General features: G+C 39.0%; 1 protein-coding gene across 2 annotated transcripts in view; it reads right to left on the bottom strand.

Moving 5' to 3' along the window:
- naa35 (N-alpha-acetyltransferase 35, NatC auxiliary subunit) overlaps nucleotides 1-24555 on the bottom strand; it is a 76022-nt gene that overhangs the window by 6000 nt on the left and 45467 nt on the right. Inside the window, exons 13-20 of one of the 2 annotated variants that reach the window (XM_043713161.1) lie at nucleotides 23767-23826; nucleotides 23423-23529; nucleotides 22185-22251; nucleotides 15633-15731; nucleotides 11683-11861; nucleotides 9770-9906; nucleotides 8624-8691; nucleotides 2247-2387 (exon numbers count right to left, since the gene is read on the bottom strand). In XM_043713161.1, the coding sequence (XP_043569096.1) occupies nucleotides 2247-2387; nucleotides 8624-8691; nucleotides 9770-9906; nucleotides 11683-11861; nucleotides 15633-15731; nucleotides 22185-22251; nucleotides 23423-23529; nucleotides 23767-23826 (858 nt within the window). The remainder of the gene's footprint in view (nucleotides 1-2246; nucleotides 2388-8623; nucleotides 8692-9769; nucleotides 9907-11682; nucleotides 11862-15632; nucleotides 15732-22184; nucleotides 22252-23422; nucleotides 23530-23766; nucleotides 23827-24555) is intronic. The other variant, XM_043713167.1, reaches the window with a different exon arrangement.

Here is a 24555-nt window from a genome sequence, read left to right as displayed (position 1 = left end):
TGCACTGTGACAGGAAAAATAGTGATGTTGATTATTTTCTAAATGGGCAAAGACTTCACAAATCTGAAATACAAAGGGAGTTATAGTTCAGGATAATCTTAAGGTTAACATGCAGGTTCAGTTGGTACTTAGGAAGGTAAATGCAATATTAACATTCATTTTGAAAGGGCTAGAATACAAGAGCAGGGATGTACTGTTGAGGCTGCATAAGGCTCTCATCAGACTACATTTGGAATATTATGGGTATTTTTGGGCCCTGTATCTAGGGAAGGATGTGCTCACCTTGGAGGGGTCCAGATGAGGTTCACAAGAATGATCCTAGGAATGAATGGCTTGTCATTTAGGGAACAGTTAAGGACTTTGGGTCTGTTGTGGTTCTGTTCGCCGAGCTGGGAATTTGTGTTGCAGACGTTTTGTCCCGTCTAGGTGACATCCTCAGTGCTTGGGAGCCTCCTGTGAAGCGCTTCTATGATCTTTCCTCCGGCATTTGTAGTGCTACAAATCTTCTCACAGACTTTGAACTTTGGGTCTGTACTTGAGAGTTTAGAAGGATGAGGGGGAGATCTTCTTACAAAATACTGAGAGGTTTTCAATATTGGTTGGTTGTTTAAAATGGAATGGGAGGGGTGGAATTAGGTAATGGAGCAGTGAACTCTAAGAGGAGAGGGAGCATGATATTATGAGATGAGGATAATCAATGAGGATAAGAAATTGTTCAACGCAGAGAGTAAGATAGGACAATAGTAATGGTATCACTAACGGAAACTTAATGGTACATGAATGGACAATAACTCTGAATGAGAGTGAAGAACAAAATGAGATGCTCAAAATGAAGAATTCCTGTGAAAGAAGTGGAAAAGACCCAAGTATAGTAAGAAGCACAACATCACCACTGTCTTGAGTTGGGAAGTGGCTACAAATATAGCCAGACCAGGAGCCTTTAAATAAGGGAAAGTATCATCACCACTCAAACAGACTTAAGTTAAAACCTTGGTAATCAATGTAATCATCCACAATATGCTCAGAAATATAAGACACAAAAATAGGAACAGGAACAGGCCATTCGGCCCACTGAACATGCTCTGCCATTCAACATGATCATGGCTGATCCTCCATCTCAACATCATACTCTGCTCTCTCTCCTCACACCCTTCAACACCGTTAGGTCCTATAAATCACTCTTTTTCTGTTGTATATGTATTCAGTGACTTTACTAAAACAGCCTTCTGTGGTACAGAATTCCACAGGTTCACTTGCCTCTGAAGAAATCTCTCATTTAAGGTTAAAATGGCCTATTTCATATCCCGAGACCGTGGTGCTTGTTCTAGATTTCCCCAGCCAGGGAAAGCATTATTCTTGCACCGAGTCTGACGAACTTGGAAGAATTTTATATATTTCAATCAAATCCCCCCTCATTCTTCAAAACTCCAGTAAATTCAGGCCTAATCGACCTAAACTTTTCTTATACAACAAAACTACCATTTCAGGAATTAGTCTGATGAACCAATTCCTGGTATGTTTTTTTCTTAAGGAAGGAGATGAAAACTACAAAAGTACTCTGGGTGTGTGGTCTCACAAATGCCCTGTATAGCTGTGGTAAGACTTCCTTGCTCCTGCAGTGAAACCCTCTTCCTGTGAAGGCCACTATATTATTTGCCTTTCTAACTGCTTGCTGCTCACAAATGGGAAGAACATAGTAAACAGGTATTCTGAAGGCTATTGTATAGAGTGGGTGTGAAAGTTTATTTGTTAATGAGTTCACAGTGTCAGAAGTCAGATAGATAAACTGCAAAATAAATTGATAAATTAGTTTCTAACTGACATGCTGAGCGAGAAGTTAAGAGGGAGAGAAAGGGAGAAAGAGAAAAAAAAAGAGTGCATCAAATGAGGTAACTTGAGTTGCTGCTCATAATGTCTCTTTCTGAGGAGGCAGAGAGGATATCTTTAGACATAACTCCCTAATAGGTAAGTGTGACCCTGGAAAGGCATAGCATGTCAGGAAGCATCCGAGGAACAGGATTCCTGATGAAGGGCTTATGCCTGAAACATCAACTCTCCTGCTCCTTAGATGCTGCCTGACCTGTGTTTTTGCAGCACCACACTCTCGACTCTTTTCTCCTAATAGAGTTAAGTCTATGATGGTGGCGAAAATGCTAGAACCTCAGAATCAAAAACATTTTGCACATGGAGGATTAAAATGTTAATGAATTGGATAATATGCATGAAGATGTACTCTTGCTACTCACCTTAAACTGTAGGTAATGCACAGGTGGAGGAGTGAGAACACTGTTGAAAGGGGCAAATCTATGCTCGTATCGGACCTGTTCGCTATCCAGTTCAAATTTCGGCTTTCTCACTTTTCCATCCATATCAAAGGCTATCATAGTCTGTACCACACATAAATAAAAATGGGGAAGATATGCCTAAAAAGTGTGCTGACTTGAAACATAAGTTATCTTCAGAGTTCTGAATGATTATATTCACAGAAAAGCATTAAGTCAAATTATTTGTATCAAATACAAAACATTTTTGCAAACCACTCTGTTTTCACAAGGGTATAACCATGAATAATTACATTTGTATTAAATGTAATAATTACTTCAGTATATTAGGAATCTCCCATGGTGTTGCTCTGTGAATAGATTACACCTTGTACACTGATTTAGAGCAGTAGGATGTAATGTAAGAGTGCACATTTTCAGGTTCATTGATTTATAGTGATTAAGTCAAATTCTGCCTTAATATATTGTATTCTGGAATTTTAATGAGTACTATGAAAATTGATTCTGTATATTATTACATAAAAATTTAAATTACTGGTAATTACTAATTGTTCCATTGTCTATTTATTTCATATTTCCTCTCAGTTTCTCCTTGACCATTCAGTTTTCAGCCATCAAAATAATTTATCCCCAGCAACATCAGTATAGGCAGGAAAGTATGGCGAGAGAAAGACAAAAGGAGGCGGCAGATGGCTATAAATAGATTGAGTGAGTGGAGAAAATGTTTGGCAGATGGTGTATCAGAATGAATGAAAAGCTTAGTATTGATTAAAGGGAGAAAGATTTACAGAATTCTGAGGTGCAGAGGGATCTCTGTGTTCTCACGTATGACAAAATGTTACTCTGCAGGAACAGCACATAGTCGAGATAACTAATGGAATATTATTCTTTAATTGAGAGGAATAGAACATAAAAGTAAATAAACAAGGGAGGAAGGATGCAAATATATTGTAGGCATTCAGAGGAGATTTACTAGGTTGATATCTAAAATGAGTGAGTTATCTAATTAGGATAAGTTGGACACCCTGGATTTGTTTCCTCTGCAATTTAGAAGAGTAGAATTGCTCTCTTGAAGAATATAAATCCTGAGTATTCTTGACCAGGTTGATGCTTCCTCTTGTGATTCACAGCAGAGCAAATAAGTGTTGCCCTTTTAGAACAGAAATGAAGAGTGGCTCTTTCTCTTGGAGGGTCTTGTGACTTTATAATGCTGCCTCAGATGGTGATTAGGTGGGGTTATTAAATATTTTTAAGAATGAGGAGAACAGATCCTTGTTAGGCAAGCAAAACAAAGGTTAGAGGATAGATGGGAATGTGAAATTTGAAACACGAACAGTTAGCCACGACCTTACTGAATTGCAGACAATGCTTGAGGTACTAAATAACCTACTTCTGCCTCTATTTTGTATTTATTATTTTTAATGCATTTGTGAAATAGTTAAACACATACCTTAGGCAAATATTATGCACCAGTAGTACAGATTTTCCAGGTGTCATTATTTATTTGGGGTAAATAGACAAAGCCTTTTCCCTGGGGTCGGAGTCCAGAATTAGAGGGCATAGGTTGAGGATGAGAGAGCAAAGACATAAAAGAGACCTAAGGGGCAACTTTTTCACGCTGAGGGTGGTACGTATATGGAATGAGCTGCCAGAGGAAGTGGAGGAGGCTGGTACAATTGCGACATTTAAGAGGCATTTGGATGGGTATATGAACAGGAAGGGTTTGGAGGGATATGGGCTGGGTGCTAGCAGGTGGGACTAGATTGGGTTGGAATATATGGTTGGCGTGGACGGTTTGGACTAAAGGGTCTGTTTCTATGCTGTACATCTCTATGACTCTAAGTCTATGGTACCTACCCAGTAATAAGTTGATCAACCAGCAATGGCCTGTCCCCTGTTGCTCACTCCCTGCTGCCATCACCCTAGCTCATATATGGGCTCTGCTCCCTTGTTCCATTCCAGCTTGCTTTGTGCACCTCCTGTGCAGCCATAAACTTGTATGCCTCACCCTTGTCTAGGCACACTATGATCGGTATAAGAACATAAGACATAGGAGTGGCAGTAAGGCCATTCGGCCCATCGAGTCCACTCCGCCATTCAATCATGGCTGATGGGCATTTCAACTCCACTTACCCGCATTCTCCCCGTGGCCCTTAATTCCTTGTGACATCAAGAATTTATCAATCTATGTCCTTGCTTACTATGACATGCCTGTTCTGCTCGCAAAAAAAAGCTTTTCACTGTACCTGGGTATGTGACTACAAAAAATCAAATTGAATCAAAAAGCTGATTTCTGCTCTCCATGCCATGCCAATAGTTGACCTTGTTTCCAACTGGAACTCAACCCATTGCATACCTGCTCCATCCTCCAGAAACTCTCCTGCACGGTAGCCCAATGATCAGCCAGAATAACTCCTCGAGCTTGTCCACTCACAGGATTTCTCCTTCCAACCACAGAGTCTGTCTCTGGAAGCAGTGGAAATGAGGGAATCTTCTTTGGGAAAATCCTCCAATCATGGAGACACAGAATCTACAGCTGGAGAAGCAACACCTCAAAGAGTGTGTCTCTCTCGCAATGAGGAGGTTTAGTCATCCATGGAGGTTTTATGGGTGTTTTGGAGTCTCTGGAATGACCTTTGGGCAGTGTTGTCCTCATTTAGCTCTATTCAAATATATATATTTTCAACAAGATGATTGCCAGCAATGGCGTCTCTTCCCTCAACTGGAAAATGATCTCTGGACAGCATCTCGTATCCTTTCACCATCGACATACCTGCTCTGGCACAAAGGGCTTAAGTTTTCAAATGCACACTCATCACACCTAGCTCTACCTCTTCATCATCTCTTTCAATAATTCCACTGTGTGCGCTTTGAACAACAGCTTGTCCATTAAAAATAAGACAATTTACTTTAGCTAAACAATTAGATTAGATTAGATTAGATTAGATTACAGTGTGGAAACAGGCCCTTCGGCCCAACAAGTCCACACCGACCCGCCGAAGCGAAACCCACCCATACCCCTACATTTATCCCTTACCTAACACTACGGGCAATTTAGTATGGCCAATTCACCTGACCCTGCACATCTTTGGATGGTGGGAGGAAACCGGAGCACTCGGAGGAAACCCACGCAGACACGGGGAGAACGTGCAAACTCCACACAGTCAGTCGCCTGAGGCGGGAATTGAACCCGGGTCTCTGGTGCTGTGAGGCAGCAGTGTTAACCACTGTGCCACCGTGCTGCCCACAATGTGAAGACCGAGTCCATTGTCTGTGTCCCCTACCATGAACTTCCTCTTCATGGCACTGATTACAGTCTCCTTAGGCTGAACTAGACTATATAGAAACACAATGTCCCATTCAACACTCAGATAATCTAATATCTTTATAGTCACAAAGGTAGTCTAATTCCACCTCTGTATGAGGTGAGGATCCTATTAAAACTCATCTGCTGCTGAAATTCTCATTTATATCTTTGTCACTTATGAGCTTAATGTATTCCAATGCTATCCTGGTCAGCCTATTGTTTTCCACATGCTGAACTGCTGATCCAAATCTACTGCCCATATTGTATCTGGCACAAAGACAAACTGATTATGTTCACCCATCATCCAACAGTCACCCACTTACATTGGTTCCTGCTCCACCAATCCTCAAGTTTAAAATTCTCATCTTTAACATTTAAATCATTATACAGCCTTCTTCACATCCATCTTTGTAATCTACTTCAGTTCGACAAAACACTCACCAATTTTCCTTTCTTCCAATTTTGGCTTTTTGTGCATCCTCACTCCCATTGGCCTTTAGCTGCCTAGGCCTCGTGTTTAGAAACTTGTTCCCTATGTTTCCACATACCAACTCCCTCTTATAGAACCACAGAACCATACTAAGAGACTACTTTAAATTAAAGTATGTATGCATTTGGGAAGTGCTTTGGGACTACTTTCAATATTACATTTGCTATATAAGGCTTGTTATTGTCGAAGACTTAGGACTAGATCACTACCTAGTTGGCCAATTTAGTAGCCCTTAAAAATGGTGGGCAGGTCCTGAATCCAGAATCATGCACTCCTATTATTTCTGGCTATATTGCAGGTGCAGATAGTATATTTGAGCCCCTTGCATAACAATATGTGGCTCAGTGCATCTCAGAGAAGTCACTAAAGACAAGGGAACCCCCCAGTTCCAACTGGGAAACAAAAAAAGTGTCACCTGTTCACGGAATTCTTCTCCAGATAGGTTTTGTAAGAAAAAGAATAAGTTATTCTTACAGTTTCAATAGTTAAAATGCTGCATTGCAGGTTTGCCGTGTTTTCACTGCAGTAACTGCTTACATGGTTCTCCTCTGGTTCTATCATGAAAATAAGTTTAGAATTACAGTTGCGCTTTATCCAAGATCAGAGTGTGTTTCCCCTTGCTAAAATGCTATTTTGCATTCAAAACTGAAGTTGTCAGCACATAGGGACTTCAGAGTTACGATCGGAAATGATTGAAATATCTATAAATGCTTTAAATTTTAAAACAAAAAACAAACAACTGCTCCCAAAAACTCTTGATCGACAAGTCACCTGTTTTTGCATTTGCAGCAAACTCAATTGTTTTCATGTGTAATATTTTGATTCGTGGGGTCATTATAAATGGACAGTCGATTTTCAAAAGCTTCAGAACGAGATATTTCAAGAGAAGACTGACAGTTTTAAGACGTTATTAGAAAATATAGCAAGTGAATCAGGGTTTTTACAACAAATTTGAATTGTGGAGGGGGTTTAACTTCTTATGTAATGGTTGATTTGATTTGTTTTCCCAAAAATGAATTGTGTTTTGTGTGAGGTCTATTAGATTAGTTAGAGTTTACCTTTTCCACCTCTAATGCAAATACAATGTTCCTGCAGATTAGTGATTGTGAACACTGGCTAACGGATGAATGATACATAGGAGCATGGAGGGGTACAGGGGCGATAAGGGGGATAAAGGAGTACAAGAGAACTTGGAGAGGATGGTGGGAGATACATGGTTTGTTGGAGAGGGTTTGAGAGCTTGACATTCATAATAACATCTGGGCTGATGTCTCAGTGTACATAGACAAACATTCCATGTTGTTAGCTTCACCATCTGCCACTCCAGCTTAGTCTCAAGTCTGTCTCTGGGGGAAGAAGGCCCAATTCTTCCCTGCTCCTGCCTCACCTAACATACACTCAAAGTGTAATTTAACTCTAGAAAAACTCCATAAATAATCTATGATGATAAATAAGGAGTAAAACATACCTCATATCAGCATGATTAAATTTGTTTTACACTTCTCCAAAACTGTTTGTTCCTTAGTTGTTTAGAAATTTTTCTAATGGAAAAATTATACTGACAATAGTTTAAATATTAATGACTACTGATCTGAGTACTGAAACTTCTTCAAGTGAATTTCAAGTTACCATTAAAACACAAAGCAGCATAGGAATGTCATAGATGGAGTTGTGAAAACTTTTGTTTGAAAATGTTATAAAATGTACCTATTGTGCACTCTGTGAAATTGTGCAAATAACACATACTCAGACAGCACAGATGTAGTTTGTAACTCCCTTCAATAGTTCTGGTGCAAAACAAAAGCAGGCAGAGGCCCAGGTGTTCCAATAAAAACTTTAAAAACCCCTTTGTACAAGTTACAAAACCTCTTGCTACGTATCTTTATGTTATCATGAGATATGCATTTTTGTGTTTTTAATCTCTTTAGTTCTTTATTTAAGATTATACGTGACAACTATGAAGGAGGGAGGGAGGGAGTAAAAACAAGTAGCTTTGTAAATTCACCTTTTAATGATTTGCATGTGTTCCAGATTATTCACTCAGGACTGATTACTTTTATAAGTCTTTAGTGTCTCATTGGTACTTTCCTACATTCATACGTTCCCTAACAGCAATAAAACAATAGGAAATTGGCTGATAATTGCAATCAACAGAACTTGGCAAACAAATGGATATGTTAACTCGCAGAAAATTAGCACTATAAGCAAGAGTGGATAAATATTATTGTACATCAGGTTTAAATAAAATAGAAGCCTCAGATTAAACAATGTTTAATATAACAAAATGTATGTACATAGTTGAAAGACCAGAGAATGTTATAGTTGGAGCATTTAATGGGGTATGGGTGTTGGGGTTGTGTGGCAGAGGAGTGTGGTGAGTAACATTTTCCTCTTTTTGTGGTTACAGGATTTACCGTTTCTGTTTGAAAGATTATTCTTCCTTCTCTCTGTTGTGAAGTTCACAGCTTCTCTGATCTCCCTTACGTAGTAAGAGATAGCTATAGTACAGTTTATCAACATTCTTAAAAGCAAAAACATCCTCACCTTATACATTCCAGCACACATATTATGATAAGCCTGGCTCAAGGTGATTTCTTTGCTCAGAGGTCGAACTGTATTTAAGATAAAGAAATACAGTTTCTTATTTTTTTCCTCAAGGCTGAAAAATAATTCAATTCTGCAATACTTTTAGAATCCACTTAAACAAAGATTGCTGCAAATTTCTTTAAACATTATGGCATAAATTGGCATGGGTGTCTGCTTTTAAATTTTTCTTTCACGGATGTGAATGTCAATAACAAGTCAAGCATTTTTTGCCTATTCCTAATTTCCCTTGAAGGTTTTGATCAGACAATCTTGAATTACTGCATTCCATTTAGTGTACGTATATTATAGTGCTGTTAGAGAGGAAGTTCCTAAACTGACAAAAAGGATACCAGCATTAAGTGTCAGCCTACCATTGCATTAGCCCATTCTAGTACTGTCTGCAACAAAGGCCTGCATCTGCAGTCAGTGGGGAAGAAAGGATGCTTATATTTTACCTTACAGAAAATTGTTCAAAAGACTGAGTGACTACTGTCACATGCCTTTCCCCCTTCCGGTGGCAATTTGGATCTGGAATCAAGTCAAAATTGATCGTGACAGCAGCAGGAGTGATGTCAGCAGGCAGGTAAGTGGCCAGTAACACTGAAATATTTACAACAAACTAGGTAGGAAATTAAAAAGATTGAAAATACTTGATTTTTCATAGCAATTTTCAAGTAATGCAGTAAATGATGACAATTAGATTTAGATAGAAGTGAAGATAAGCTTCTTATGAAATATATCAAACTTTGTCATTATGAAAAAAAATGTTGAAATTCCGTAAATAGTTTGGGCGTTACTGAAGGTATTTCGCATTGATTATAAAAGTTACAGACCGTTAGAAACCCTGTTTCACATCATTCAAAAAAACTTGCCATAGGCTTTAGTGAGGATAACAGCGTTAAGATTATGAATTCTCATCAGTTGCAGTGGTTTCCATTGACTGCAGCCCAGGGTTGTCTCAACAGTGCACCCTCCAGAGAAACATTTCTGCAGCACTCCAGAAATGTTGCAAGTTTGAGTGAAGTAACAAATGAATATTGACAATATTACTGTCATCACAGAAAATCTGAATCAGAGCTTATTTTAGACAACATTAGTCTCTACCTTTCTTTTTCTTTTTTGTCTTTTTGCTGCTGCGGCCTTTCTGTTGTTCCTCTACAATTCGCTCCTCTGCCATTTGAGAGGAGTCAGCACGGCTCAGTGTTGATATCAGCCAAGCATATAGGAACTCTGAAAGATACCTACAAAGCAGGGGACACCAAAATGCAATTATGAGAGCTATGGGAACACCTTCTGGAAACTTAAGGGAACTATGCAAACAGGCAAGTAATTTTCACTGAACATGCTAGTTAGGACGCAGTTGACATTATTGTATTAAAAGTTAAAATTGTACAAAATGAGCTGAAGCAGGCTTGCTTTTTAAATAATCTTTGCTCATCTTTCAGATTAGTACAATTTAATATGAGTTGGCCCAGTCAAAGATGGGAAAATGAAAAAAAAATTACAAAATGTCAAGTTGGCATCCTGGATGAAGTGTTCTTACTGACAGATGTATTCATATTTTATGGATGTGGCTTACCAACGCAAAGGTCAATGTGAATTATAGTTAGGAGGAGGAATGAGGGCCTGCAGACAGATTGTCAAAAAATTGTGGGATATTTACGTTTTTCTTAATTTGAAGGTTTTAATCCAGCTCTTTCAAGGAATATGGCATATTTCAGAGCACTTCATTCAGCAAATTATTCTCAACTGTTCATAAACTGAGCGATTTATTTAAAATGAACTGTGCAGAACTAGTCTATTTTTACATAAAACAGAATAAAATGAAGAGTGAATTATGTTGAAACTTGCAGATGAATGACTTCAAAGAGATTGCAATGAGCAGAACATTTGGAAGTTTTAAAATCAGTGGCTGGCCTCACCGCTGAGTGTTCCATGGAAAGCAGTTTATCAGTGTGGTCATCCTGCAGATAATGGGATGAGAAATATTAAGCCAAGGATGATTTTGCTGCTAGTGTAGGGGTTCACAGAGTCTGCTTTGCTCTCAATCTGGTATTCAACTTTGGATGCTGGTGATGGAAACTTGCTCTGGGGACTGCAGCAGAATCAAGTCTACAGCATTATGTAGTACGATGCCTCCCCTGTGTCAAAGTCAAGGATGTTAATGAGCAGCTGCAGAGCTTGCTGAAAGGAGGGTGAAAAAAGCAAATTAACAGCCCCGACTGATCATGGTCCTTATTGGTGATATAGTTAGGAGGAGGAATGAGGGCCTGCAGACACATTTTAGGGAATAAGGAGAGAAATAGCAAGCTGATCCTTAAAAAATGTAGTAAACTCCATTATATTTGCAGGGCAATATCCTTGTGGGTACAGAGAAAAAAAAAAAGAGTAAATAAAATGAATACGTAGACTGCAGGGATGTTTTGGAAGGAAGGCTTTATATTCCTCGGTTACTGGAACTGAATCTGTGGGATATGGATCTGTATAGGCTAGATAGGTTGTATGTGAACAGAGCTGGAATTGATCTTCTTGCAGCATGATTTGTTGTTAGGGAATGCGTAAAATATCTAAGAAGAAATTATCAGCAGTGCATATGGAGAAAAGGCATGGGTATGGGACAAGCTGAATTTATTTTGTAGATAGCTACATAGCTGCCATATAGAGTCCTTCTGTGTTACGACCATTCTATAATTCCCTTTCTACTTCTATTCTACTTTCTACCTTCTCAGTAGTCACATGTGGAAAATATTTAAATCAGAGATGTATTACAGTTCTATGTATATATAAATAGTAGCAACACAGTTATAAGACTAATGAAATAGAACGAGCTATTTCTTAAATGTGAAAATTCAACATTTGTAGTTGCATAGACTGTTTATAACTAAACAAGATGAGGTAGTCATGATTTAAACTATAGTTTATGAGCCGAAATTCAATCCGAGTCTCTTCCAAACATAGATGCCCAAAAGATAGTATTAGCTAGAACTTTGAATGCTAACGTGGTTAGGTTTTCATACCAGTAGACGTAATAGAATTCATGCATGCTATAGAGTTCCAATTCGAAGCCGCTCAACAGGTACTGGATCATAATCCGAAGGTTATGATAGAGGATCCATGTGCCTAAGCATGCCAGATGCTGTCTCTGTGGTTCCTGCTTCAATAACATGCTATGGAGCGCTGCATCAACCTTTTCAGCCTGCAAGCAGGAGTATATACAAAGTTAAGCTTTTTTTGCTAAACTATTGTCCCTTAAACACACTAGTGTTTGAAATGTAATCTTCACATTATGGCTTTGAAGAATTCCCATCCATCAGTTACTCCCTCCCTTTCTCTCTCATCACCACCACCCCACACACACACACAAAAATTGTTATTGCAATCATAGCATTCAATAACAATATAATCTTTTGTTTGGTTAACCGTGCCATGCAAAGATCAGGCTCCAGTTACTATATTATTGGCGATTGCTGGTCAGTTTTAGACAAATTAAGAATCTCTATGGAGCTGGTTTTTTTGTGACAGATAACTTAAGTGCCAGGATGTTAGATCAACTAAAAATAGCTATTAAATATAATTTCATACAAAATTATAAACACCTGCCACTTGTCCTTTTGATTTTCTGTCTGTCTTGGATTAAAGAAATCTTTTCCTTCCATCCTTTCCCTACTCTTGGAAGATTTTGAATCTTTTACTGTACCTTGATTTCTTCAATCTTTGCTCCTATTGTTCATTTTGAAGGTCAGAACATTCTTTTAAAATTTGGATTTAAGACTCTCCTTTGAACATTGATATTGTTATTATCACAAGAATTGAAATCAAAATTAATAGGTCCTGGGGAGTGTTGCTGAACAAAGAGGCCTTGAAGTGCAGGTTCATAGTTCCTTGAAGGTGGAGTTGCAGGTTGATAGGATAGTGAAGAAGGCATGCTTTCCTTTATTGGTCAGAGCATCGAGTATTGGCGTTGGGAGATCACGTTGTGGCTGTACAGGACATTTGGTTAGGCCACTTATTCTGCACAATTCTGGTCTCCCTCCTATCAGAAAGCTGCTGTGAAACATGAAAGGGTTCAGAAAAGATCTACAAGGATGTTGCCAAGGTTGGAGAGTTTGAGCTACAGGGAGAGGCTGAAGCTATTTTTCCTGGAGTGTTGGAGGCTGAGGGGTGACCTTATAGAGGTTTATAAAATCATTAGGAGTATTGATAGGGTGAATAGACAAGGTCTTTTCGCTGACGTGGAGGAGTCCAGAACTAGAGGGCACAGGTTTAGAATGAGGGGGGAACAATTTGAAAGGGACTTAAAGGGTGGCTTTTTCATGCAGAGGGTGGTGCATGTATGGAATGTGCTGCCAAGGGAATTGGTGAAAGCTGGTACAATTGCAACTTTGAAAAAGAATCTGGATTGGTATATGAATAGGAAGGGTTTAGAGGGATATGGGCCAAGTGCTGGCAAATGAGACTCGGTGGCACAGTGGTTAGCACTGCTGCCTCACAGCGCCAGAGACCCGGGTTCAATTCCCGCCTCAGGCGACTGACTGTGTGGAATTTGCACGTTCTCCCCATGTCTGCGTGGGTTTCCTCCGGGTGCTCCGGTTTCCTCCCACAGTCCAAAGATGTGCAGGTCAGGTGAATTGGCCATGCTAAATTGCCCGTAGTGTTAGGTAAGGGGTAAATGTAGGGGTATGGGTGGGTTGCGCTTCGGCGGGGCGGTGTGGACTTATTGGGCCGAAGGGCCTGTTTCCACACTGTAATCTAATCTAATCTAATTAGTTTAGGATATCTGGTGAGCATGGATGAGTTGGACCAATGAGTTGTTTCCGTGCTGTACATCTCTACGACTCCATGCAACTCGAAATGATTTCACATAACAAAAAAGTACTAGAACAGTAGCATTTTGTTATTAGTCACATAAATGTAAATTCACTGATTATGTACTTCCAACAGGAAACAATACACACCATAATACCAACTCCCTGCCCTGTACTTCTTTTCAAGTGCAGATTTCTACAGGGATTGCAGGTTCGCTGAAATACTGTACCTCTAATTTACAAACTTTGCATTTTTATGAAATGACATAAAACGAGTCGGTTTTTTGGGGACTTTTATGCTCAGTGGAAATTTGGTTGAAGTTTTCAAGATCATGAAGGAGTGAACAGTGTATCGGGAGAAATTACTCACATTTACAAATGGATTGAGTATCAGAGCACAGATTTACAGCATTTAGCAAAAGAAGCAAATGCAGAGTGACAGAATACATTTTTACACAGTAAGTGGTTCAGGTTTGGGAAGCACTACCTGAGGGTGTGATGCAAGTAGGTTCAATTAAAACATTCACAAGGGCGTTGCTTCTATTTGAAAAATCATCCAATGTACAGAGTTATGAGGAAAAGGCAGGGAGTTTGACACCAAATCAAAATGGAAAAAGTGAGGACTGCAGGTGCTGGAGTTCAGAGTCGAGAGTGTGGTGGTGAAGGCTGTAAGCTGATGAAAGGCTTATGCCCAAATGTCAATTCTCCTGCTCCTTGGATGCTGCCTGACCTGCTGTGCTTTTCCAGCACCACTTACTCGAAACTAAATCAAAATGGTCACATAACCAGCGCAGAGAAGACAGGCAGAGTGGTTGGCCTCTGTTTTGTAACAATTCTGTGATATATTTAACAGATGATGTACCCTGTACAAGATTTTTATGGAATTTAAGAACACTGCTTATGTTCATTTGAAAAAAATAATTAAGTTTTTTTTGAGGCTTTATTCATTTGTTGACTGATGTACATAAATTGTGATGATTCTGATCCAGAATCTGTAACTGGCTTTATAAATGTATGACAAGGACTTAAAAAGTTTGCATTAATTCTAAAGGGATTCTGAAGCCTTGAAAAATTCCTCCAAAAATGTGGGTTAACGTAATTGCCAATTATAAAAATGACATGTTGGCTTGGCTAATCATCATTTTGAAATATCATTTGCTTCTGACTCAAAGACTGGTGTGTCTTAAGCTCCCTTGCACATTTGCAACACAGTCCATATTATGTGATTGATCTCCTATGCCAATTGTAAGGTACTGATTAATAAAATATCTACTTGCAGGGAGAAAACAGAGGCTGACTACTAAATAAGTGTTTAACATTTGGTTGTACATATTACAACGCAAAGTATATGTAAAAACATAATTTTTGGGAGTGAAACAAAATGGAGTGGTTTTGTATGCCAAGCCAATTTACAGAGGAACCTCAATTATCCGACATTTGAATATCCAAATATCGGATTATTTGGCAAGATCGCAAGGTTCCAATGCCTGCATGAATAAAGGATAGCATGTGTGGTATTGTGTCGCCATTTAGTGCCACACGTGTGAGAAGTGATGAATGCTTGCAATTGCAAAAAATGTCTCTTTGTTCATCTATTTAAAGTGGCATTTACAATATTTGTTTGAATTATTATTTATCTTTTAATTCATGTTTAATTTGTGTTAGCTGATTCATTAAAAAGATACAAAAAATAAATCAACTAACAATCTTGTTGGTAACTTTTTCATTGGAGATAATTTGGTAACACTCACCATGGGGATCATAACAAAATAATTTATTGTCAAGCTGGAGAAGAAATCCATCCGGAAGAAGTACCATCCTGTTATTAATTGCAACTGCAAGTGAAAGCATGTGAATACACCTAGTCTCCATGTTGGGTAAGACACTAAACCAAAATTCCAATGTAACTCTTAGGCAATCATAAAAGAGTATGACACTTTTCTTGAACAAGACAGGAAGTTTTTCTGGTGTCTTGACAACTTTACCTCTTAATAAACATCTCAAAGCAGATAATCAGATAATTTTCCTCATTGATGAGAACAATGGTTTGCTACTATGTTACATTACATTTCAAAAAAGACTTGGAATGTCCTGAGGTTATGGAAGGTATCATAGAAATACAAGTTACTTCCTCCTTGCATTTCATAGTTCAAGGAAAATACCTCATCTTGAAGAGTGGCAAATTCCTCTAGGCTGTGGCCAAGTTTATCTCTCTGGCGAGCTCTGTTGTGTCCATGAATCTGGATCAAACTACAAAATGGCTAGCAGAAATAAATCAATGGTAAGTTGATTTAGAAGTTTAAATCTTACAAATCTTGCACCATGACTGTCAGTGTCACATACACATAATATTTTTCAACTTCTGAAACCTGAACAACTGAGATATATGTAAACCGTTAATACTTTATATTCACTAGCTCAGTTGGCTAGATGGTTAGTGTGTGGTACAGATTAACCAAAACAATGTGGGTTCAATCGACAGAATCCTCCCCTGCCCTATTCTTAATAATGGAATAATACCTCTTAAGTGGAAAACAAATTCTCTCTCTGAAATAGATAGATGCCTGCAATACCCTCCTGGACTCTGGGTAGTTACTTAGCCTACCCTGAATTATAATACATAATACTCATATGTGAAACTGCTGCACGTAAAGTGTGGTTTAATAATGCTTTTATGTGAAAAGAATATACAGACTGCTTAACTGAAGAGGCCAAGTTTTTGTTGGTGAGATGTTTGACAATTTAATTTTAACATTCTTTTGCACTTTCAGATAGGGCCTGTATTTTATCTGCACTGCTGCTATAGCAAAAAAAATGTTTTGCTGCAAAGGTAGCAATGTTTTAATTGCTTCTTTTAAAACAAATACTGGCAACAAAAAATGGCCAAATGCAGGAAGATATTTGTTCCAGACTCTTAAAATCTTATCATGTTGCAGGGTAGCTCCATGACGGAGATAAATTTAGTAATGAGCATGCAGACCAGAACTGCCCCAACTTTCATGTCTGATTCATGCAATAATTGCAGCCAAGTTTCAGTAGAAAGGTTAATTCTTTACATTAATCTATTTTCCTCAGGAGAGCCACCATGCAGAGAGGTCCAAGAATGGCTCCAGAAATCAAAAAGAACACACCATAGAAACAAGCAGTGAACCTTCACAGCTGTCTGTGGCAGCATGATAAGCTCAGTGGTTAGCACTGCTGCAGCACCACGCTAGGGAACCAGATTCAATTCCAGCCTCAGGCGACTGTGTGGAGTTTGGACATTCTCCTCGTGTCTATGTGGGTTTCCTTCAGGTGCTCTGGTTTCCTTCCACAGTCCAAAGATATGCTGGTTAGGTGGACTGGCCATGCTAAATTGCCCATTGTAACTAGGAATGTACAGACTAAGTGGATTAGCTATAGGCTGAGTCTGGGTGGGATACTCTTCAGAGGGTCAGTGTGGGCTCAATGGCCTACTTCCACACTGTAGGGATTCCACGATTCTGTGACTGACTGTGCAATTACAAACATTTTTGGACACCCAAAGAGTTAGTGACAAAAGAGATAATTCCAAGGCTGGTACAGTAGTGAAGAGGTGCAAGTTAAATAGTTAAGGCTGGCAAGAGCAAGGCAGGGAATGAGATAAAACCGAAACATTAAACTGCATTTATTTCAATTTAAGATGCCTAACAGGTAAGGCAAATGAACTCAAAACTTGGGAACTCAGAACTGGGATATCATACCTATTATAGAACTGTGGCTCAGGGAGGGGGAGGATTGGCAGCTTAATATTCAAGGGTATAAATGCTATAGGAAGAATAAAAAGGGGAGCAAGAGAGGAGGGCGATTGGCTTTTTTAGTTATAGCAGTAGATGGGGAGGATATTCCTGGGAGAACACCCAGTGAAGTTATAGTCCGTGTAACTGAAAAATAGGGCAGTGATGATCACATTTTTGGGATTGTAATATAGCCCCCTGCAAAGTCAGCAGAAGATTGAGAAGCAAATATGTAAGGAAATCTCAGATATGTGTAAGAATGATAGGATAGGAATGCTAGGGGATTTTTAACTTTCAAACATAGACTGGGACTGTCATAGTGTTAAGAACTTGGATGGAGAGGAATTTGTTAAGCATACAAGAACATCTCCTTATTCAGTATATGGATGTACCTACTAGGAAAGGAGCAAAACTTGACTTTCTCTTGGGGAAATAAGGCACGGCAAGTGACTGAACTGTCAGTGGGAGTACACTTTGGGGGCCAGCAATAATTCTATTGATTTTAAATAGTTATGGAAAAGGGCAGACCTGATCGAAAAGTTAAAAGTTCTGAATTAGAGAAAGGCCAATTTTGTTGGGATTAGGCAAGAACTTTCAAAAGTTGATTTGGAAGGCTTTTCACAGTTAAAGGGACAATTGGGAAGTGAGAGACCTTTAAGCATGAAATAACAAGAGTTCAGAGACAATATGTTCATGTTAGTATGAAGGGCAAGGCTGGTAGGTGTAGGGAATGCTAGGTAATGAGAGAAATTGAGGCTCTTTTCAAGAAAAAGGAGGCATATGCCAGGTATATATAAGCTGGGATTGAGTGAATCCAGAGAGGAGTACAAGGGCAGAAGGAGTATACATAAGGAGGAAATCAGGAGGGCAAAATGGGGACCTGACATAGTTTTGCTAAATAAAGGCTGAGAAAAATCCAAAGAGATTCTACAAATACATTAAGGCCAAGAATAACTAGGAGAGAACAGGGGCCCCTTAGAGATCAACAGGCGGTCTATGTATGGAATCACAGAAGATGCATGAGATATTAAACTAATATTTTGTGTGTCAGTATTTACTGTAGAGAAGGATATGGAAGTAGAGAATTTGGAGAGAAAAAAATTGACATCTTGAAAACTCCATATTATAGAGGGGGTGGTGTTGGACGTCTTAAAACGCATAAAGGTGGATAAATCCCCAAGACTTGACCAGGTGTTCACCAGAACTGTGTGGGAAGCTAGGGAAGAAATTGCTGGGCCTTTTTCCAAGATAGCTGTATCATCAATAGTCAAAGGTGAGGTGCCGGAAGACTGGAGATTGGCTAACGTGGTGTCATTATTTAATAAAAGTGGTAAGGAACATTCAGGGATCTGTAGACCGGTGAGCGTTATGCCTGTGGTGGGCAAGTTATTGGAGGGGATTCTGAGTGACAGGATTTACATACATTTAGAAAGGCAAGCACTGAATAGGAAGAGTTACCATGTCTTGGTGTGTGGGAAACCATGTCTCATTAACTTGATTCAGTTTTTCAAAGAAGCGACAAAGAAGAATGAAGACGACAGAATGGACTTCAAGGTGTTTGACAAGGTTCCACATGGTAGACTGGTTGGCAAGGTACATGGAATCCAGGAAGAGGAAGCCAACGGGATATAAAGTTGGCTTCAAGATAGAAGACAGAGTGGTGGTGGGGGCCTGTGGTCCCAGGGTGTTTTGCAAGAATTGGTGCTAGGTCCATTGCTTTTTATCATTTATATAAATGATTTGGATGTGAAAATAGATGGTATGGTTAGTAAGTTTACAGATGATATAAAAATTAGAGGTGTAGTGAACAGTGCAGAAGGTCACCTCAGGATGTTGATCAGATGGCCAATGGGCCCAGGAGTGGTAGATGGAGTTTAATTTAGATAAAAGTGAGGTATTACATTTTGGTAAGGCAAATCAGGATAGAACTTATACAGTTATTGATAAGGCCCTAGGGAGGGTTGCCAAACAAAGGGGTGTAAGGTGCATAGTTCCTTGAAAGTGGAGTTGCAGATATACAAAGTGCCGGAGAAGGAGTTTGGCATGTTTGCCTTCATTGCTCAGTGCATTTAGTATAGTGGTTGGGATGTCATGTTGTGGCTGTACAGAGCATTGGTTAGGCCACTTCTAGAATACTGAGTTCAATTCTGGTCTCCCTGCTATAGGAAATATGTTGTAGATATGTATATAACTAGAAAGGTTTCAGAAAAGATTTGCAAAGATGTTGCTGGGACTGGAAGGTTTGAGGTCGAATAGGCTGGAGCATTTTATCCTGCAGTGTCAAAGGCTGAAGGGTGACTTTATGTAGAGGTTTATAAAATCATCAGGGGCATGGGTAGGGTGAGTAGCCAAGGACCAGGGTAGGGGGAGTCCAAAATGAAAGGGCATAGGGTTTAAGGTGAGAGAGAGAAGTTTAAAAGGGACTGAAGGGGCAACTTTTTCATGCAGAGGGTCTGCGTATTTGAAACAAGCTGCCAGAGGAAATGGTGGAGACGGAGAGAATTACAACATTTAAATACAGCTAGTTCTCTTTTAATGCCTTAGTTGCTTTCCTGTGTAATGCCATGTTATAGAAAATTGTGCAATAGAAATAATGGGACCTTTGGGGAAAAAAAAAACAGGGTTGGGGTGCACCACCAAAAAATACCAGTAAAAATCTAAACAAAATAGTAGTTAACCTAACACAAACCTAAGTAAATTTTGAGCTGTTGTAAGGTACTGTATACTGTCGTGCAATTCATTAGAATCTTCAATTGATTACTCTCGATTGGCATCTATAACTGCTGGCTGCACTACATTCTAGCCAGTCTTCTGACCCCATCCAATGGTAACACTGCACAAGTCAGATCCCAGAGAAACCTGCCTTGGTAGATCAAGGGCTGAATCTTAATTTGTTTTGCCAAGTTTCTTGGAGGGTTTCACATTGTGATGCTTGGGGACATCTATCACCTTATTTTACAAAACCCACCTGATTTGGTGCACCTTTCTCACATTCCAGCACCATCATACTATGTACCATTTCCAAAACAACTCAACACTTCCTGTATATCCTGGAATTGACTAACATCCGTGGTGCAGCACCATCTTTAAAAAGATATCATGCACCTAGTCAAAAGCTATCAGTCTGGAAGTGCCCTGCATAGTTCCTGATATTGGCCCTTGGCAGACAATGGAAAATTGGTTTGGAGAAAGTGAGGACTGCAGGTGCTGGAGATCAGAGTTGAGAGTGTGGTGCGGGAAAAGCACTGCAGATCAGGCAGCATCTGAGGAGCAGGGGAATCGACATTTCAGGCATAAACCCGGAATGAATAAATCAGGAATGACTGAAATAATTAATGGAAAATTGGTGCCTCTCTTTGTGGGCTGGGACATGGAGATGCTGCTGATGAGGATGGCGTGATGCAAAGGTAGGATGTTTTATTCTCCCAGGCCAACAGAGGACATCGTTCTCCTGGAACCACACCAACCTGGACCAGGGTTGCCATCCAGGCCAGTACAGTGTCAACCATTTCTAGGAATGCACAGAATGTTGGAAGATCAATGTCATTCTCTCCAGTGAAAATGCCACCATCTTCTCGTTGATACCTCACATTCTCTCTCTCTCTGCTACTGTACCCACCATTTCTGGCAACACTTTTCCCACTCACTCTCATCCTCATTAACATCTGATCCTGATTAACTCTGAATCTCTTCTGCACAGCCTACTCTCACCCTCAGGATATCTCTACACACCACAAAAAGAAATAGCATGCCACCCACCTTTCTCTCTCTCACCTACTATGTGCAGAGTTTCCTGGCTCTGACCATGTCCAAGCCCCGACTGGTATTTTTTTTTGCACTTGATTACCATTGTGATTAGTTACTGAAACAGATTCACATGAGTCTGCAGATATTCTTTAACATCTAAACATATTTTTTTAAAAGAGAGAAAAAAACAGCTCTTAATACAAACAACAAAGCCAACTTTCCAACCGCTCCTCAACACTGTCCTTTTCAGTGAACTTTCACTCTTAAGTTTTTAAATTAACAGATTGCTTCCAGCTTCTTGTCCTCAGACTGCCGAGACATTTTCACCATGCTTTTCCAAGTCCACTAGCACAACCATTTCACAATACCTTACACAAAGCTCTTCACAAGAAAGCGCAAGGGTCAACTGATCATGTGATTCCGCGTGCAGTCTAGTCCTCCGCGCACAACACCTTTTTCCGGGGATGAGAATCGCGTAACAGCGAACAGGAGTTCACTTTATAAAAAGGTTGGAAACTCAGAAGTTGCGTTACAGACAAATTGTATCTAATAAACAAGCATTATAGGAGAGTTACCTGTAGCATCTGGATGGGATACGAATAGGAAGAATTTAGTGGGACATAGGCCAACCACTGGTCAATGGGACTAGATCAAGTTTAGGATATCTGGTTGGCTTGGACGAGTTGGAACGAATGGTTATATGGTCTTTCTGTGTTATATTACTTTATGACTCTAATCAATCTGTTCATAGATGTTATCACACATCGCTGGAGCAGGTGGGACTTGAACTCGGGTCTCTCAGTGTAGGGGGAGAGACACTATTTCTACACCACAAGAGAGCCCCCAGTAAGAGTAGATTGATCAGATTATGGAATCAGGTACAGCTATCCTGATACATATAGACACACCCAATCCCACATCCATAGAGTCAAACAGCTCCATTAATGTTAATTCTCTAGACTCATAAGATGAATGTTTTTTCCATGAGAGATCTAAGGCCAAAAATATCCATGGAATCATCTGCCATGAGAGAAAGGTTAGATCGAAGAGTAAAGAGAGAAAGAACTGGAAAATAGCAATAGCACCAGCAGAAAGTATTCCTGTTGAATTTAATAAAAAATAAGAACCCAGAAACTTTTCTTCCAAAGTAACAGAATTGCTACCCTTTGAAACAGGTTAAAAATTATGCACCAAATTAGGTGGTTTACTTACCCGAACACAGTGAGTGACAAATGAGTCTATATAATCCTTAGCTTGATGATTATTGTAAAGGCAACATCTGAAATTAACCAAAATTTGAAAAATTAGGCCCATAATATTTATTTATTTTTGCAATACAAGAATATACAGAAAGGACTTTTTTTTCCCCCACAGTTTAGGCTTAAAATCTTCCCTTTACAGATGCTGACAAATTAACAGCATTTTCTGTTTTCATTTAAGTTAGATGGTTATTCATTTCTATTCAAACGAAACACCCTGACCAGCCAAAGTGTACTAAGTACAAAATTAGACATAATACACAAGATGATTCAATCAGGAAGCTTTAAGCATGGTCAAAGAGGTAGGTTTTAAAGAGCACTTTAAACAGAGGAAAGCAAGGTAGAGAGGCAGAGAATTGTAAGGAGGAATCTTCAAAAATTGATCCTGGACAACTGAACTGAATACATTGAGTAACTGTATCAGGGAAGTTCAAGAGGTGGAATGAGTTCAGATATACGTGAGTTGGGGCTGGAGGAGAATACAAAGAAAGGGAGGAGTGAGATCACAGAAGGATTTGAAAAGAAGAATTTTAATCAAAACATTGCGTGATAGACAGGGGAACAGGATTGTGAGCATAAAAATGCAGCCAGATTATTGGGTGACCTTAAGTTTATTGGCAGGAGAATATGGGCAACTGGCCATTATCACTGGAACGGTCAAATGTAGAACTGTTAAAAGATGAATGAAAATTTTAGCAGCAGCTGAGCTGAGCTGAATTCAGACAGTATAATGATATGGGAGAAAAAAAATCTGAGCGCTGGCATCAATACATGGTCAGAAACTTATGCTGGGGTCAAAAATGGCATTAAGGTTACAGCAAGACTGGTTTATTCTCAGAATCTTGCCAGGGAAAGGGATGACACCAATGGTTTGGGAAATGGAGTTTGAAATCAGCACCAAAAGCAACATTTTGGTCTCCCCAATGTTTAAATTGCAGAAGTTTATGCAGGAAGCGAAACCATTCAAGTGATTCCTAGTTATGATTACACAAGAAAGAATGGAACCAACTTAGTAATTGTGTCCAGCTTATACTATAGTTTATTTCTAGCATTTTAATTCAAACTGCAAATTGCATTAAAATGGCTCTACTGAAAATGATTAGGAGCAATGTATGTATTTAACATGGAGTTCAGATCAGCAAATGCAAAAATTAATTGCTTTTGAAGTAGCACAATAGTTTATTTACTCACTTAGCTGAAAGCACAGGAGGACTAACAAAGTATCTCAAAGCATCTTTTATCATATCCTGCATCAGATGTGTACCAAACACCTTTTTGTTATCGACCAAAAAAGTTGCCTGCAACAAAAATATTTGTTATAAATGTAAACTATTTGCTAACCAGGATAATGTTTGTATCAATAATATATGTAAATTGTTTGGGATATTCAGATCATAAACACAGCAAAAGCAGATAACTTTGAATCTCACACTATAGTATTTATAGTATTTAACGTGCAAATATAAATAAACATGTAAACACAATGGAAGTGCAGTCTTTTGAACATTGTATAGAATGTGTAAAAATTTACGTACCTGTAATAAAGACCTAGAGAGCACACAAGGTGACTGTTCACTAAATTCACAGAAAAAGTCCTATAAAATAAAAGTTTTAAAAACACTTCAAAAATATTTTGATGAGACAAATTTCAAATATTTTGAGATGAGAAAATAATCTTGAAACACTCAGACATATTGTTAAAAACAACTTTGTTTGTAAGAGAATTTCTCTATAAAAAGTTTATTGTACAGATGGCCATAACGTTTTGTAGAATCCTCAACTGAAAAAGTGTCCACTCAGCCACTTGACAAACTGTTTTCTTTCATTAGTTAAAGTCAATACTGTTCAATCTCGCAAAAGTTAAAAATAATTTGTAGGTCATTTAGCACTTACAAAGATGAAAAGTAAATTCCAGCATTTTCAATGTTTTAACTTTTTTGTTCCATTCAACAATTGTGTTGCTATCTGAACAAATGTACAAGCCAATACTCAAAGATTACAGAAAAAGGGTCACTCTGATTGATGTCATGGTAATGCCTTGGCTCCAAAGATCAAAAATTAACTTTGATAACTCTCTCTGTTGCTGCATGTGCCCATATACCATGGAACTGCCATCACTGGATCAGTATCCTAGATTTTCCTATCTAACGCCGTAATGGGAGGACAATGACTATTAAGACCATGGCTCTTCAAAGAGAAGGGCTCTTGCAGTAATTAAGAACAGCATGCAAGTGTGGCCTAACCAGTGCTATTCACATACCAAGGTTTTGGAACAATAACTAAAAAGTTCACCTTTTCACAGTTAACCACAATTATACCACTGA

Source organism: Chiloscyllium plagiosum, chromosome 2, assembly GCF_004010195.1.
Source record: "Chiloscyllium plagiosum isolate BGI_BamShark_2017 chromosome 2, ASM401019v2, whole genome shotgun sequence".
Lineage (NCBI taxonomy): Eukaryota > Metazoa > Chordata > Chondrichthyes > Orectolobiformes > Hemiscylliidae > Chiloscyllium > Chiloscyllium plagiosum.
This window is presented reverse-complemented; position numbering and strand designations above follow the sequence as displayed.